The following is an 18401-nucleotide window of genomic DNA, read 5'->3' on the forward strand; positions in this document are numbered from 1 at the left end:
TTATGATGGTGGATGCCATTTATGTGTTATGTGATATAAAATTAGGGTGATAAACTGACTTTCTATGACACACTGAAAGCAACCATGTAACGTGTTAGAAGCCACCTAATTACTTAAATGGAGTGCACCAAGTTTTTCCCAAAGGGTTCAAGTTAACCATGCTCTGATTTAGTGGTGCTATCACTGTAAGCCAGAAGATTGCTAGTTCAATTCGAAACTGATGTTACAAGTCATTCTATAATAAGGTGTCAGCCTAATAAACAATGATAACAATAATAAATATCAGGCCTATTTCTTGGAATTCCCACAAGGCGTTTTTCAATTTGAAACCCAAAAAAATTCCAAGTTAATCATCACAGGAATTTAGGGTCATTCACGCTTATCAGAATGAGAAATTAATTGTGGAGGTTGCTGCCATTCACTTTAGGCAGTTTCAGGTAAATGGGAGGAATTATAGATACTTTTGAGTTAATATATTTTTCTTTTGACCAAGTTTCCATGATCCTGTCTACAATGCTTGTGGGACCAGCAATACAATTATAGTGAACAAAATCTTTAATACATTTTAATGTGCAATTTTTTTATTTAAATTTCTTAATACCTAAAGTCTATAACTTCTGATCCTATTGTCATTTTGTTGGGAAGAAAGATTTGTTCTATTGTGTACTAGAGTGATGCTTGGAAGTTTCTGAAACCCAAAAGTAGTGGGTTGAATGTTAACCATTTACCATAAAGTATTTGTTTAAATAAAACTAATCCTTATTTTATATACTGTATACTGTATACATTATATAGACAAATTGTATGTGTTGTTTAGAAAAAAATAGATAAACATATTGCCTGAAAAAGGGGGCTGAGCTGCCTCAGAAGCTTGCATATTGTAATCTGTTCAGTAAGCCAATAAAAGGTTTCATATTTCTTCACTTCTCTTCATCTATAATGGCTATCACAGTACATCACCCTACTTCAATAGATAAAGAAGTAAATAAAAATTCTCATTGTGTGATGATGAAAGAATTATGTCAAGTACAAACATACTAAAACCCTTCGCTTTAAGCTTTAAATTCTCCAAAAGAATTTCAAATTTACATTAAAGGCAAATTATTAACAAATCACTTAGAAAATAGCCTGAACAAAAAGGTTTGTGTAGTTTGGTTTTAACAATAAGTTAAAAGTAGCATAACCACTATCGTATCTGAAGCTCATTTTCCCAATCTGCACATAAAGTTGATGTTAGCACGTTGTTCAAACTGCGACATTGCGCTCAATGACTATGCACAGATCTAACTCAAATAAATGGTAATTAAAACAATATTACACACCAAAACCAGTCCACATCTGTTGTAGCTAGTCTACAGACGTGCTGTGCTCCCTTCCACAACAATGTGTGCATAATCTGATCTCTCACTCTCCTGCTACATCACAATTCTGGGCACTTTTTGACTGCCCCTCATATATCATAAAAAGAAAAGGAGAGCTTCCAGATGCCCTCAAAATAAAGACTCATGTCCACATGGCTGGGAGAAAAATAGATTTCAAAGCAAATTCAGAGGAATTTAAATCAGAGCATTCCACAGTATTACTGGTAACCTTCAAATAGGAAAAGCCAAGATACCCGGGGGGGAGGGGGTCAATGAAAAGCGGGGGAACCACCAAATTCTGCCCATTAGTTGAACAACCAAGCATTAAAGCAGTGTACAAGTACTTCAGATTCCAATTTAAGGAATATAAAGGCACACTGACATGGCCAAAACACACCTTTAACCTATATACCTAGTGCACACTGTTGTAAAGTACTGTTATATGCCTAGGTTTTCCCTATCAAAGTTCAGCAATGTATGATCAAACTCCACATACACAATCTTTAATAAAAGCTTTGCTTTTAGTAGATTTGTTGAAATTTTCTAAGATTTATCAAACCTTTTCTAACAAACTAACCACTATTCTAAACTTTTTCCATTAATTAATCAAGCCATTCTCTAAACTGCTTACCCAGGTCCAGGTCAGAGGCTGTCAAATTAAAATTGTGCAAGGCTTACATTGTTAATCAATGTATACAAAAACCTAACCACAATTAACGATATAATTGATTTAACTTAATTTGGGGCAGGGGACAATAGCACATTTTGTGTGTCAAATAAACAGGCATCATACCAGGGAGATTGGGCAGCATGGTGGTGCAGTGGTAGCACTGCTGCCTTGCAGTAAGTAGACCTGGGTTCGCTTCCCGGGTCATTCCTGCATGGAGTTTCCATGTTCTCCCCATGTCTGCGTGTGTTTCCTCCAGGTGCTCCGGTTTTCTCCCAAAGTCCAAACACATGCAGGTTAGGTGCATTGGCGATCCTAAATTGCCCCTAGTGTGTGCTTGGTGTGAGTGTATGTGAGAGTGGGTGTGTGTGTGCCCTGCGATGGGCTGGTGCCCTGCCTTGGATTTGTTCTTGCCTTGTGCTGGCTGGGACTGGCTCCAGCAGACCCCCGTGACCCTGTGTTTGGATATAGCGGGTTGGATGATGACTGACCAGGAAGATTTTGCTTTCAGCTACCCCTCTGTATAATATCACAAATCACAAACAGTCTGACCACGGATTTGTAAAAAAAAAAAAAATGTAGTAAAACAAGAAATATACTGGGGTCAAGCGCCTTTTCTTTTTTTTTTTTAAAACAGCACTAGGTTCAAAGCTTGCCTTAATACCAAAGAAGAGTGGAGAATCAAAAAGTCATTGATGGAACATAAAGTCAAATCAGCTCTTGACTATGATTTATCTGAAGCCATATGGATACCTTTGAAAACAAGTGTAAGAACATTCCAAATGTAGTATTATTTTAAGGTAGTTCTTCTTTGTGTACTGTATCTAAATAAATACAAAGTGTATACAGAATACTATAGAAGACTAATGGAGAAAGGCTTGCTGCATTCTGCAAGATCAGTGGGATTTGTAAGCCTTATTTTCATATTTTTATCAGGACAATGTTCCAAAATATACTTTAATTACTTAGACGTGTTTCTCCTGCACTCAAAGGCACACTGGGCAGCAACATCATCTCTGTACTTGGCCCGTTCTACTGACATATTACTGCCTCATCCCATGACAAGCCCATCTCCTTCAGGTCATTATTTACTGTCTTTTTCAATGACATTATTGGTCATCCTCTTTTTCTTCCCAGTAGAATCCATTCCAATGCAGTCCTGGGGTGTATTCCTTCTGGCATTCTCAAGGTGTGAACCCAACACTTTTAGTCATCATTTTTTTCCATATCACCTAGGCACCATTGTTCTCTCCTTTGCAGTATTGACATAGATTGATTGTAGTCACCTGGCAAGGCAGAGTTACCACTGAGTCAAGACTCACTGTTGGAACACATCTAGTTTATGAGCGATGCCTCTGGTCAACCTCCAGATTTCACTAGTATAAATTGCTAGTGACTAACACATCTAGTTTATGAGCGATGCCTCTGGTCAACCTCCAGATTTCACTAGTATAAATTGCTAGTGACTAAGGAGTTGAACAGTTGCATCTTGCTCAGAGGCTAATTTTTTCTGATGACCAGATCTTGTGCAGTCATCAGAATTACTGAAGCTGCCTGATGTCCAACTGAGCTTCTCCCCCTGTTCAGATGTTGCTCCCCGGATATGTAAAACTTTGTACTTTATCCACCATCTGTTGCTTTACATGTATATTTGTAGCACCTGGTTCCTTCATTGACATCACCTTGCTCTTCTCCAAACTCAGTCTTTGGCCCACTTTAGCTGCCACATCTGATAAGTGATCTAGATCATCATTTTCTGCAGGGATGGTGGTAACTCTCCAATCAAGGCAATACTGTCCACAAAGTCAAGGTAAGTCAGCCTTCATGTCCCTCAACTGATTCGAAAAAGGTGTGAATGCACGGCCCTTTTCACCACAAAGTCAAAGGTGAGTAAAAACAACATTAGTGACAGAATTAAACTGTGGCAAACACATGTGAGAATGTTGAAAAACTCTGTTTCCTATTCCTGTTCATATACAACAGCTCAAGAATTCAATTACTGATTCCAAAAGACGCTAATGAATTTCCCAGGAACTCTATACAAACTTGCTATTTTCCTCTTTACTACGGCAAAAAAACCCTAAAGATCAGCCAAAAATAATAAAAGCTTTAATTGTTAATGCCATCTATACCAGATCTTGAAATATTTAGGAAAAAATGAAGAATTATTCAGTTAGATATTAACAATTATGTTGATCAACAGCAAAAACATACACAGATTTAGGGTCCTCCTACTGTAAAACAATCATTAACAATCTCATACTTGCTTAATCCAAATCAGGGGTCACATGTGCATTGGAGCTTATAAGGGCAGCACTGGGCACAAGGTAGGAAACAGTCCTGGACATGGCACCAGCCAATCAAAGGGCCCATTTACCCATTCACCCACACTGGGATAATTAACAATTGCTAATTAAGCAAGCACATGACTTTAGGGATGTGGGAAAAAACCTTTTTGAGGAAAACCCATACAGACACAGGAAGAACATGAAAGCAAAACACACAACTACCAGGCGTGGTTTTAAAGCCAATAAAATAATAAAATGCACAAAAAATCAATGAAATAATAAAGTGCACAAAAAAAATCAAAGCATGGAATGATTTTATTAATCACCCACTTGTTGTGTATGGATATATAGAGATTGCAAAAATGAAGATAACGGTCACTAAATTTCTGTTCACCCATCTTTTAATATATTATGAAGCAGCTGAAACTACACATACTAGTTTTAAAATTATGAGCAGATGAAGTTTATCTCAGCAGCATCAAATACGTCAGGTACCCGCACCTGATGAGGTGCCAGTCCAATATAAGTCACATACCCAGACTCATTCATAAGAGGACAAACTGGAGTTGACAATTAATATACTGTAACTTGTAAAGATTTAAGGTGTGAAAGAAAACCTCAATTCATAGAGAAAACATGTAGAATTTTCAAAATTCACAGGCACAGTGGTTGGCTAACATTTAAACTAACCTTCTGGATGTGCGAGGCAAGCAACATTAACCACTTTCTGCCACCCACAAATTTTACTACCAGGTTCAAAAGGTTATTACTTCCCACAATTCCTCACAGAACTACTGTCTAATTTTGAGAATCATTAAAATGTTCTCTATTTTTGCTAACCCAAATAGAAAATAAACTGCTATAGCAGATCACCATGGTACTGGCTATAGCACAATGTCACCGATCAGAAAGATTAACTGACAGGAAATCAGCTTTAATAACCTGTACAGAACTTCTGTTCAAATGTTTAGTAAGTGACCATTAAGATTAAGTATCAGGCCACAGTGTCACCAATGTCTCATGTTCTTCAAGATGCCTATAAGATGTTCATCTGACTATATGGGTTTGAGGCAGAATAACCAATCACATTCATTGGTGGTTCAATGACAAGCACATTTCACGCTCTCTGACTAATCTGTGAATCTTACTGCTGTGTGGTGGCCTCAATTGCTCAGCAAGGCAATGACTTCTAATTTGTATTAACAGCAGATGGCTGGTACTGTAACGTCAAAAAAGCTCATACTTGTACTTGTTACATATGGCAATAAACTAAACCTGGCACTTGGAATTTTCTTTAAGAACAAGGTAACCTAATTTATAGCCATACAACATCATTATGCATTTGAACAATATTTGTTTTTTACTTTTAAGAGTCTTCTGTTTCCAGAACAGATTCAAGACATATTTTCCACAGTTTTGGGGAAGTACTGGTTGCTAATTTCTACCTTCACACAGCAAAAGGAATTTCTAACAGAGATTTAAGTTGTTTATGATTGCTAACATTCATCTTTTTTCTTCTCCTTCTAATTTAACATTTTAAAAGGAGTAAAAATGTTTGTTTAGATACCAAACTCAACATGTACAAACATACAATATGAACAGCATTCTATTAAAAAATTTAGGCCAACCACATTTTGGTTGCTTGAATAAACTGCCACAGAGGGCTGCTTATCTATTTCTTTAAACTTTTTTGCAAGTAACAGGAAATGATCACATTATAAACAGAAGCTGCAGTTCTCCATATAAGCAAAGGTGCTTCTCTCATTGGGGAAACTACCAATCACAAGGTCTGGTGACATCTTTTGAATCTTGTGAGTCTGCACCTTTCATCTCTGACTCATTCCACACATTTCTTCTATATATAACATCAATGTTAAAATAGTGTTATTTCATCATCTTCTCACATGGTGTTTGCCAAGACACACAAAAGAAGAAAAAAATCCTAAGTATTTAAATTTAATTAAACAAATCCAACCTCTCAGACAATGACATAATGTGATTAAAGCCAAGTTAGGCAGGTGCCTGGTGGTACAGTGTAGTGCAGTCTAGTTAACTCTGAAATTTACGCATGGCAGTGCCTTTTTAAAACACACCATCTAATTCTGACTGGACCAATGGAGGCAAGATTGAAGTGAGTGAAAGCCCAATCTGGAAAGAACAACTGAATGGAAAGCAATTCAAAGTAATGTGCCATGACTCTGAAGTTCACCAAAGCCTGAAACCACAACAGAATATCTCAAATTAGAATTATCCAGTTCAGGGCCCATCCCAGTAGCATCAGGCACAATGCAATAACCATCTCTAGCTTGGACTTGAATCCAACATAATGTGCACTCACTCACATTTGGAGCCATTTAACCAAATACAAGCATATTTGTGATGTGGGAGGAAACTCCCCTTAAAGGGAGAAGGTATAAAGACCACACAGACTGTGGGATTCAACCCAGGATGTTGGCTTTCATGAAGCAGCAGTACTGACCACTGTGCTACCATGCTGCCCTAAAATGGCATTAACTTTTTTTTGACTGACAAGTGCAAAACAATAACGGCAAAGAAAAATAAAATGCCCACTTTTTTGTATTATCACTGTATTTATATTGGTCATGGTTCGAGTTTTAAACTGACCCTCCACACTTCTCCTACTTCCAAAAGATGCTCTGGTTGGGTTAACAGGTACACAAACTGATCTACTATGTGTGCATGAGTGTACATTGCGTTGGACCAATCTCTGCTTCAGGGCTGATTCCTGACTTGTAGCCAATATGGTCGAAATGGGCAGTGGCTTCAGGCAGCCCTAAAATTGAAAGAAGAAGTCTCTGAAAATGGAAAAACAGACTGATATTTCCAGCAAAACCAACTATGAGTAGGGTGTAATACAATGTAATGAAATACAATCATCTAACTAAATAGAAAACATTATACCATAAAATATGCATTTTGAGATGCACTTAAAAAACAATAAGCAGCTGAGTTGAAGATCTCCATCTTCATCTAAAATATGGTACTCAACAGTTGGTTTGTCTTTCAAGTTTAGTTTACTCAAATAGTGTATGGTCAGCCAGTCAATTTTCATTGTAGCTCTTCATGCACATCTGTAAACCAACTTGACCACGAAACAAGGAAGCTAATCTTAACAGTCTGGTTCCCTAAATCGGGTCCCTAGCACAGTTGGTTTGTCTTTCTAGTTTAGTTTATTCGGCAATAGCATTTGGTCACGCAGTCAATTTTCATTACGTCTCTTTAGGTACATCTGTAAATCAACTTGACTATGAAATAAGGAAGCTAATCTTAACAGTCTGGGGCTTATGATGGGGCTCTGTTAACATTCTGCTGAAGAAATTCACTTTTTGCATTCATTACACATTTCAAAAGCAGAAAAGCAGAGGCAGGGGAACTTCTGAAAGACTTCATACATCTTCATGTGGCAGGCATAAGATTACCCAGCTGTGAGATCAGCACAGATGCTGCCTGCTTTGAAGAAAGTAAAAACATCTGGCACGTCTCATTATACCATTTACAGCTGAGAACTTCTTCAGTCCTTCAGTGACAGTGACATGCAAGGATCTGAACATGCATTTCTAACATGAGAAATAGCTCACAAGTATGTAATTAAGCAAGTTATAAACAGAAAAGCCCTTTTTGTTTGGTTGGATTGCATGAACAAGTAGTAATTTTAAGTAGATATATAACATAACCAGTTACCAGGAGAGTGATTTTTTGACTTGTTTCCTATTGTGACAAATATTTAAAGTAGACTGAATAAAGCAATACAGTAAAGCAATCCTATTGCTCTTCCAGAGCTAAAATACAGACTACCTACAATACGCCATTTATACAAAAAATCCTCACCTACTCAAAGTGGTCTATTATGGTGGTGTAACACAAAAAAAAAACACAATAATAATAGTAAGCTGGAGGAGGCTACCATCAATAGTGTTATTAATACTGTTTACAATTCATTAATACTGTTTACAATTCCGACCCCAATTTTCATTTTACCTGCAAACCTGACTTCAGTCCGCTAGGAGAGGTCAATACTCAAAGCTAAAAAGACAATATAATTCAAAAATTTATTTCCACCAGCAGCTGGTAGGAAATTTAAACAGGAATCACAATACATAAAAAACAATGCAAAAAGCATCCCATTAAGCTGTCTCAAACAAAGAGCAGAATAGAAAAGAAAAAAATGACGTTAGGTGGGTAAAACCAACGGTCACCAAGATGGAATACATAATTTGATCTGCAAAAGGTTCAGTGCATCTCCAAAGCCACAATACCCACTAACATGAGCCCTTAAAAGAGGGCACATCACAAGCTCAAAGAAGTGATTACTGATAAAGTAGAAAGCAAGAGGATGGGTTCTAATATAGTAGCTCAGTTCTAAATCAGAGTATGTTTTAAGTACTGTCTGAGGAAAATCTTTCTAGTTTGGTCTCACCAGTTTTTCACTTCTCGGGGACAGAGGGGAGACCAGTCTATTACTGTGATCCCAAGATCCAAGAAAATCATTCTTTTATCACCTCTAAAAAAATTTCAATTTCATGAAAAGCAAGATTCCAAAAAAAAAAAAAAAAACTACAACAGCAAGCAAGGTGAAGAAAAAGTTTAAGATTTTAATGCAGTTTAAGACTATACGTGTGCAAGAGACTAGGAATTTCCAATTACCTCCATCCCTATAACAGTGTTTAATGACTCATGAACTCTTATAGACTATAACTGCTACAATGCAAAAAACCTTCAGATGGTATATAGTAATTACATACAAGTAAACTTATCATTGTAATATTCAGAAAATCATTTCTGGAACTGACTTAGAAGTTGTATTAATCAAATTGTTAAAATTATTTTTAACATTTTTTCAATTTTAAAGTCAAATTGTTAAAATTATTTTTAACATTTTTCAATTTTAAAGTCTTAAAACTTTGGATATGTTCACAGCCTTTTTCCATTGAAAAGAACAAAACATGTACAAAGAAAGCGAAATGCAACCATGTGAAGTGTAGCTCAATAGTGGCCTGTAGCTTCTTGACAAGAATACTAACATTGGTTGTCTAAAGGTATTGTTAATTAAAAGGTCTCATTTCAAATTTATTATATATGCTCTTTGCTTAAGATGAAGCTTCAGTCTGATAACTGGATTATTCTCTGCTCCTATTTTTGTACAGGGTGCAACCCTGTAAACCAGACAATAGTTAAAATCATTAAAATATTAAACTCATGCATCCATCTAGACATGCTCTATGTAGCAGACAGAGATGTCAAGCCTGACCCTACTGACTGAGCCACTTTGAAAGTATAAACCAAACCTGAATATGAAGTAAGTATAGTCATGTATAGAAGACTCATGTAAATGCCCAATCTTGCTAATTAATTAACCCAGATTTAAGTTGGAGGAAAACCATTTCATAATTGGGAGGACACGTAACGAACACATAAAGCACCTCAGACAAGAACAAGACTGGAGTCTGAGCAACGTTAGATGGCCGTTGTACCTGCTATACCAATGTGCCACTAACCCTTAAACCAAGATAATTATTTAGTTAATAAAGGGTGATAATCATGTAACTAAATAAAGATAAAAAAAACAACAATAAAGCATGTTATGGAGATGTTTGCAACCACAGAACTAGTTTGGTGACGCAGAAAATTGAATTGTCACAGAATACCTTCACAAGTTTGTTCAGGCCACACATTCAAGCATGCATTCTTCTATATAGTAACTTATGTTATAACTGAGTGCTGCTGGTCCATAAAGAAACAATCCTCTGAAGGTTTCCATGTCCTACTACAACCTAATATGTGTTGGAGCAAGCAGTTTCTTTTTCAATGAGATATACAAACTATGAAAATGAATGCACTTCAAGGAATACTGTAGTATCTTGTAAACAAATGGTCACTCCAGATGAAGAAGCAGGTATCTAACTCGAGCTGCAGCCACTCCAAACTTCCATCTAACAAAACCACATGCGAGTAGTTAGAAAGATCACACAGCACCACAGGAATTTTCACCTTACATTAAAAAAGACCACAAAAGGGTAAAATCACTAGGGGAACTCAAGATTCTGGTAAGAATAACTGTAATATTTTTATAAATACAGCCTGAATCTTCCTGCTTTCCTTGTACCTCCCACACCTCTCCCACTCATCTTGACAGGAATCAGGAGGCCCATCTGCTCAAGGCATCTGTAATGGGGTGCTGCAGTGGTAGTGCACTCCTCCTGAACCTAGTATATTATTTACCAAATATACAAAACTGTGTGTTGATTCAGATTTATTCTATAGACTGGTTCCAGACCATCACAAAGCCTATTAACACACATATCTAAGCCCCCACACACACACATAGGACCCATTAGGAATCAACAGTTAACCTAACACACAGGTTTTATATATGTGAGAGAAAACCAGCAGTATCAGGAGAGAAACACTGATAGACATGGGGAGAACAAGCATACTCCACATAGACAATGCTGGTTTGTACATTATATGCTGGATAAATGAGGCAGCCACTGTGCCGCGCCTGGAAGGGAGAATATTCAAAGCAGTTTTCTAACATGATTGTCACCAAATGGTGATATACCTGCTAAAGAATTACTGAATGGAAACTTCTCCTGGTATACTAAAGTAGCAGTACTGGCCACAGACAATGCCTCAGTTGGGTAAATTGGACAAAGACAATCATCGTGCTAGCTGCAGATTTGGTAACAGCTGACAACATTGAGAAAACATAAAACACCACAAATAAACACAGTTCATGATATCATAATATACATTTAAAATAAAACATTCCATAACTCCAAGGATAAAAACATTCACCTACCCCAGTCCCAAGCAGGTCATGTGGTGAGGGTGATATAGCATCTCCGCTGTCCTGGCTACGTGCACTGAGCTGAGGAGACATTGTTGGGGATTCATCAATGTACGGCATAGCCTCAGACCCATCCTGGCATTTATGGTCATCTGTTGCATCGCCATCATAGCCATCAGTGTTGTAGTAATCTGCGATTATAAAGAGAAAAGCAGTCTGAGTATCTCTGACAAAGCTTCTCAGAGGAGAGCTGTGCCTCCTGTTCCTGCGAAACATGGCTCTGAAAAACACACTGACAGAGAGGATGTGCCAACCCTAGGACTCCTACAAGACACATGTAATGTGACTCATCAGCAGGGGAAGTCAGCCTGGAAATAAAAGGAATAAACTTACTTAGATAGGCCAGAGGGTAGATGGTCTGTGGAAAGCCTTTATTCGTATAATGGCAGGATAGAGTAAGCTATAGAAAAGAGCTTCAGACACAACAGGGCCAACAACATTTTAAAGCAGAGTTAATGAGTCAGATCAGTCATTGGCCACTTGTTCAATGAGGTTATTATCATTGAAGACTTGGGCATGTGAGACCATCAGAATTTCTTAATGAATAAACATGGTAGTATTCACCCACCTGCTTATCAGTATCATTACCTCAATGAAGGTTGAAAACAGTCTGTTGTTTGGTGGAGATAAATAAACAAAAGAAGAACATTAATGTAGTGGCTGCTCATAAGCGAATATCAATTATAAATAAGAAGTCCCTAATAAGTATATAGTTTGATGTAGTTTGTTGTACTGCTTCAGGCATTGTGGTGAAATGATAAAACAACAAGCCTGCCAGTTCAGTCCCCATTTTTGACTTCCCATGTGACTCCAAGTGAGTCACTTTGCCTGCTTGGGCTCTAACTGGAAATATTTTCTGAGATTTTTCAGGTATGGAAGACAGAAGTTTCAAGGTAAGGCAGGTATACTCATTAATCATGGTGTGGAAAGTGGTGATGTACTGTATGTTGATTAGCATATTCAAGCAAGAATTTTGCTGTACATATGACAATAATGACCTATAAACCTATAACTGAGTCAACTGTTTCACCAAGGATATAAGCCTCCCAGACAGAAAATGCTGACTGTTATGCTTATTACACAGCCAAGGACCACTAGTGAACTGCCTTGACATTTACTTGGGAGTCTAAGTAAATACACAGTATTTTTGCTTTCTTTAATGAAGAGAGTCATAGTAGCACAAGTACTTTGGGGAAATAAGAGCAATAATAAAATAACTTAAATGCCAAACACTGTAGACTCTTCGCCACAACTAACACATTCTCAATCTCCTTACTTACTTCACTATCGAATGCACTCACTACAGCTTCTAAATGTCTTTCTTTTCAAATAGTTACTGCTACTGGGGCTGTTTAGTAAGCTGTGGTCTACCGTATTCTTACTCCCCAGGTCCTTTCCCCCAAAAAAATGCAGCTAGCCATTGGTAATGCTTTTTATATAAAATGTGAGTGATAAGTTAACTTGCAGTTGGAAAACAGGCTTTGGCAGCAATTGAATTGGCTCATTATTTTATAATCATTATTATTATTGTGTAGGTAGGTAGATAGATAGATAGATAGATAGATAGATAGATAGATAGATAGATAGATAGATAGATAGATAGATAGATAGATAGATAGATAGATAGATAGATAGATAGATAGATAGATAGATAGATATTGATTTGTCACTGGGAAAGAATGCAGAAACTGTTACAGGTTTAGAAATTCAATGGAAACCCAAGTCAAATTCTCTTTTAGCAGCCTGCCTGGTATCCTATAACTCTACTCCCCGTATCTCATCTACACTGTCAGACACCCAGTACTTCACCTCGGCCTTCTTTACTGTGTTACACCATATTTTTCACAAGGCTGTTACTGTTGAGACTAAGACTGGTTTACTTCATTTAGTTCAGAAAAAAAAACTCAGCAAAGCTATTGATCTGCTCAAATTGACAGCTTTAGGTTGCATTTTCTCCACAGGGTGCTTTTCTCATTAAATATGGACTTACTATGATGATAACCTTTCTTATGTCTTCTGTTGCCCCTTCTTCTCTGTAACCTCTAATGAAACCAACATGGGAAGACATTTTTCAGAGGCAGTTATAGAGCTATATAATGTATTTTACATAGTTCTTGCACTACTTATTCATTTTATATTATTTCCTTCAAACAGAATCACATTACAACACGTTACATAATAAAATGAAAAAAATGCACTTGTTACAAAACATTCAGTGCAGACAAATTGGATGTGGGGGTGTCATAATAGTGTATAGCTTGTCTGCTTTGCATCACTAATAAATGTTGAACCATCTCTAACTGAGTGAAATTTGTTATGTGCCTGTTTCTTTGTCAAATTACTGAAATTTCATTTGGCTTCTCTTTCCAATGCAAGTAAAGAAACAATGACATTTGTTCTGATCATGTCCTTTTTATTTACCATATTATACTATATATATATTTCAATAACGCTTCTGTTAAAAGAATATAAAACTGCAAAAAATGTGTGCTTCTCAACCATATTCTAAAAATTGTAAAATTGCACATTTATTCGTCTAATTTCCTCGCACTCTCTGTATAACTGTGTTTAGGTGTCATTGTCTAGTATCCCATGTACAACTGATGCCTGTTCTGCACCTAAAGCTCTTATATTTGGCCTCAGCCATCTATATCCGTCTACTTCTGGAACTGAACAAGATGATTACAATGTCAGCGCAAGATAGAAATCAAAACCAGTATCTGTATTTAAAAAAAGTGAAATTTGCTGCTTTCAAAACTTGTTTTTATCTGTAAAGAAATGTAAAATTTGTTCCAATGGTCAGTCAGTCAGTCAGTCATTGTCCAGCCCGCTATATCCTAACTACAGGGTCACGGTGGTCTGCTGGAGCCAATCCCAGCCAGTACAGGGAGCAAGGCAGGAACAAACCCCAGGCAGGGTGCCAGCCCACTGCAGGGCAAGCACACACACACACACGGGACAATTTAGGATTGGCAATGCACCTAACCTTCATGTCTTTGGACTGTGGGAGATGCAGACACGGGGAGAACATGCAAACTCCACACAGGAAGGACCCGGGAAGCAAACCCATGTCTCCTTACTGCGAGGCAGTAGCACTACCACTGTGCCACCCATGCTACCCTGTTCTAATGGTGTCTTAGCATAAACAGTAAGAAAGTTCTAAGAACTGTAACTCAGTATTACTACTAAGAAAATAAGCAATTGGCTCCAAGAATAATTTTGGCTGCAGTTATGAAAGAATTTTAAAACTGGCTACAAAAATTTGAGAGTGGAAGTGCGTATGAGAGCTCCCTGCGATGGACTGTCACCCTATTCCAAAGTGGTTCGCACGTTGTGCACACTGCTGCCTGGATAGGCTCCAGCTACTTGTACGGCTTGGATGGATTTACCATAGACTGGTATCCTGCAAAAATGTGTGAATTTTGTGTTCTCACATTTGAAAGAAATTGTGAATGTCACTCCAAGTATAGCACAAAATGATTTGCAAGGAAAATATATTTTTGCTACAAGTAGTCACCAGTGTTATCTAATAAGAAGTATCAATTTTTAAACCCAGCTGTGTTTCTCTTTCACAGCCAGCCATGTACAGGGTGCAGAGGACTACAAATAGATAGGTTAAGTATGCAATGATGACATATCCTAAAAGGTTGGCTGGATGTACAAGTAAATAAAAATATAAATGATAATAAATAAATCAAATATATTACTATTCATTAAACATTTCAATGATTTTTAACATTTGCATTCACAGCAGGGTCAAATTAAACTAGACAACATGAAGACTTAAAGACAACATATAGACAACTGAGCTTGGGATATTACCCCAGGATGCTGGCTCCGTGAGGCAGCATCATTAAGTTTTAACAATATTATTATGCCGGCCATGCTAACAACTAAGACATAAATGTAATTTTAAGGATTAAAATCTCATTAAAATATCTTTCCATTAAGAGATAATTCCTAGAAGGCAAGTAAGAGCTCTGTTGCGATATGTGCTAGATTTTGGGAAGGGTCCGATCATTGGCAAACATCACAATGGCACATCTGTCCAACTTATTGTGAAGACACTTGGATAGAATCCTCCAAGTGCACAACATATGTGGTACCAGCACTTATAAGAGCAACAGACAAAATCAACACAAACATGAAATGATGATTACTGACTGCAGAGCCGTAATCAAACAAAATCCAACTGTGCTAACATTAAGCATCATAAGACATCTTTGTAAAATCAACAAGTACTTTGGTGGTCTAATTTGATCTTTCTGAGATATCTTGGTAGAGAAAACAAAGAATTGTCTTGTGTTAAGAAAAAATAAGAGTGTTAAGAGTAAAATCATAATGATAATTGATTTTCAGTCTATTTTACATTTGAGGCAGTGACAGGTGACGCAGGATCCCACATGCTCAGGGAAAGGGCTCCTCCAGAGAATACTATTGTAAAGCATTTGTAACCATTCTTTTTGTTGTAGTTTTGGGAGCAATAATGTATGACAGCAGAGTACCATTGAAGGCATTTAAACTGTTGTGTCCACCGTGTAATCAGTGTTGTTGACATCCTTTTCATGGGCTCGGTTCTTCTGCTATGATAATGTACGAACATAAACCGTTGCAATCATTAGCAAAGGTCTTTGAGACATTTCAGTTACTACGTAATGTTCCAGGTCTCCTGACATTAACCCAATCATACACACATGGAATCTGCACCATGCCTTGCCACGTCCAAGGTACAGCAGTCACTCATAATAAACATAAATGAATTATATTTCATAGTATAGTTCTCAGATCCTTTCCAATTAAATACTAAGTCAATTTTGAATGTACTATTTGCCCAACATTGAAAGTTCTATTTATTAACTTTTGCGCAGTATAATCAAGAAAATCTGTCCTACCTAGAGCATCATGTTTTCTACAGTATATCACTATCATCATCATCACTTGTCCCACATGTGGGTGAAACCAGAGGACTCCTTGAATGTGTTGCCATTTTCAGTTTTGTCAGTGCATGCCCATTTCACTTTCCCAAATGGCAAAGCTCAAACTGACTGTTTCCACTTACTGAAGAGTGAGTAAGGAACATATTTTCGCTGATGTGCAGCAGAGATTCAAAAGATTGACAGTCTTTTCTCCTTTTTAACAACAATTATTATTATTATTATTATTATTATTGCAGCTTGAGTTTTTTATAGATTGCATTGTGTATGATTTACATTTAAAGGAAAACTAAAGAAACAAAAAGGAAATTAAAGTGTAGAGTTGAAACACAGGAATAGCTATGGTTTATCTGGTGTTGTGTGGACATCTGGCTGTCAGCCTTTTTTCAAGTTCACTGAAGAGAAATTGTATGATTCACCAGTAAATGTGTTTAAGGCAGATCAAGAGCCTGTTAGGGCTGCTCTTTGAGAAAAAAGATGCATTTTTGACATTCAATGCCACAACTATCTACAAGTTATGAAAAAAGAAGGCTAAGTATCATTCCTTGCTTACTAAAATACATTCTGAAATGACTTTTTAGTAGCATTGTATATACAGAGATACCACAATTTATTATTAAAATTAGAAATTATACCTGTTCAGAAAAAATGAATTGTATCCCTCACTCTTTTTTCCTACTTCTTCATCTAATGACTAAAGCAAGAATGTCTGCTACATTCAATTTAAGCTTCCTGCATCCTGCTGCAGTCAGAACAGAAACAACACAACTGAGTGATAGCTTAAACGACCATCTTCAGATTACTAGGGCTATAATTTTCTGGTTAAATTACACTAACATCTGTTTTAGTCCAAGAAAAAATGGCTCCGTTGTACTCTTGAGATGACACAACAAATGAGATGCACTTTGAATCTAGCTGGCATAAATATGCAGCTTCTCTCTTTTGTAATATCAAAATATTTAAAATTTTGACCCTTTAGTCTTAGGCTCTTAATATCATTCTACAATACCCTTGCTCTGTGACCCAACTGGTTATGGTGTCTGACAAGATGAATCAAAGTTCAGACTTCAGCTTAGCAGCTGATTTCCTCTGTATGCCTAAGCCAAGTCATTTAGGCTCTCTCTTTTTTAGAAAAGATTGGGTTAAGGGTTTACTCCAGGAAGCTCCAAATTTATATTACGACTAAGACAATCAATATGTGAATTGGGTATTCAGTTTTTTAAAGTACCACTGGATCTCATGAATGCAATGATCTGCATTTTATAAAGGTTGCAGATGCTTCAATTAAAGAGTGAAGTGAACAATTATAAATAACACATATCTATACCATAACTGCCTCTTCAGCTGCAAAATATTCAGCCTCACAAGTATATTTTCTCTCAGCATTATCTGCAGAAATTTCACCTCATCCCAATTTATCTGCTGCTGCAACGAGCCTATCAAGCTAAATTATCAGCAAAATACAGATTTGCAGAAGCTTACACAAGATGAGGAGTGGGAGGCCTTATGTCAGAAACTAAGCTCTGTGTAATTCTTAATCAAAAGTCAAGACCAAGAAATAATGTTATCACTGCTGTAGAAAATAATACTGCTTTATGCTTCAGTGAGGCAAGACAAGTCTGGTTTTGGTCAGAAACGGGTTGAACACTGCCCATTTTTTTTTTTAATAAATGTGCCAAAGAAGCCGGATACATGAATACAATGTTTAACTATACAGCATCAAATACAACTTTAAAGTGAAGTTTAAAAGTGTTGCCAACAGTAGTCCACTTTTTTTACAGAATAGTCTGCATTTTTCTTTTGTTATCTAATATCCTTCTATCCATTGATATAACTAGCTTTAAGTTTGCAGGTTGCTGGACAATACATATTACATTTGATTTATATTTTTGTTTCATTAGCTTCATTTCAAACAGACTACTTTGCTGGGAGAAGACCATTTTTTAATATTGTTCACTGTTCTCTCAATATTATTCCTCTTAGTTATACATTACCACCAGGTGGAAGATCTCCTAAAAGTGGTAAATTAATACTATCTTTAAGTATTATGAGAAGGTATATCATCATCTAAAGTTACATAATACATTGCATAAGTAAAGGAACATGGACATTAGAGTTGTTAATACTGTTTTATACTCAACTGATCTGGGTTTCAGATGAAAAGCATACATATCTTCAGAACGATGCAGACAGCTTAAGAATATACCACAAATATTACTTTTTAACTTTGCCTGGCCCATTTCTTAAGTAGGACACATTATGTAGGATAAAGTCCTCCCAAAG

The 18401-nt window shown here is 36.8% G+C and overlaps 1 protein-coding gene across 2 annotated transcripts in view; it reads right to left on the reverse strand.

The window, feature by feature from the left end:
- abr (ABR activator of RhoGEF and GTPase) overlaps positions 1 to 18401 on the reverse strand; it is a 374781-nt gene that overhangs the window by 221133 nt on the left and 135247 nt on the right. For both annotated transcript variants that reach the window (XM_028806775.2, XM_028806776.2), the window contains exon 2: positions 11137 to 11315. In XM_028806775.2, coding sequence (XP_028662608.1) covers positions 11137 to 11315 — 179 coding nt within the window. The remainder of the gene's footprint in view (positions 1 to 11136; positions 11316 to 18401) is intronic.

Source organism: Erpetoichthys calabaricus, chromosome 8 (genome assembly GCF_900747795.2).
Source record: "Erpetoichthys calabaricus chromosome 8, fErpCal1.3, whole genome shotgun sequence".
Taxonomy (NCBI): Eukaryota; Metazoa; Chordata; class Cladistia; order Polypteriformes; family Polypteridae; genus Erpetoichthys; species Erpetoichthys calabaricus.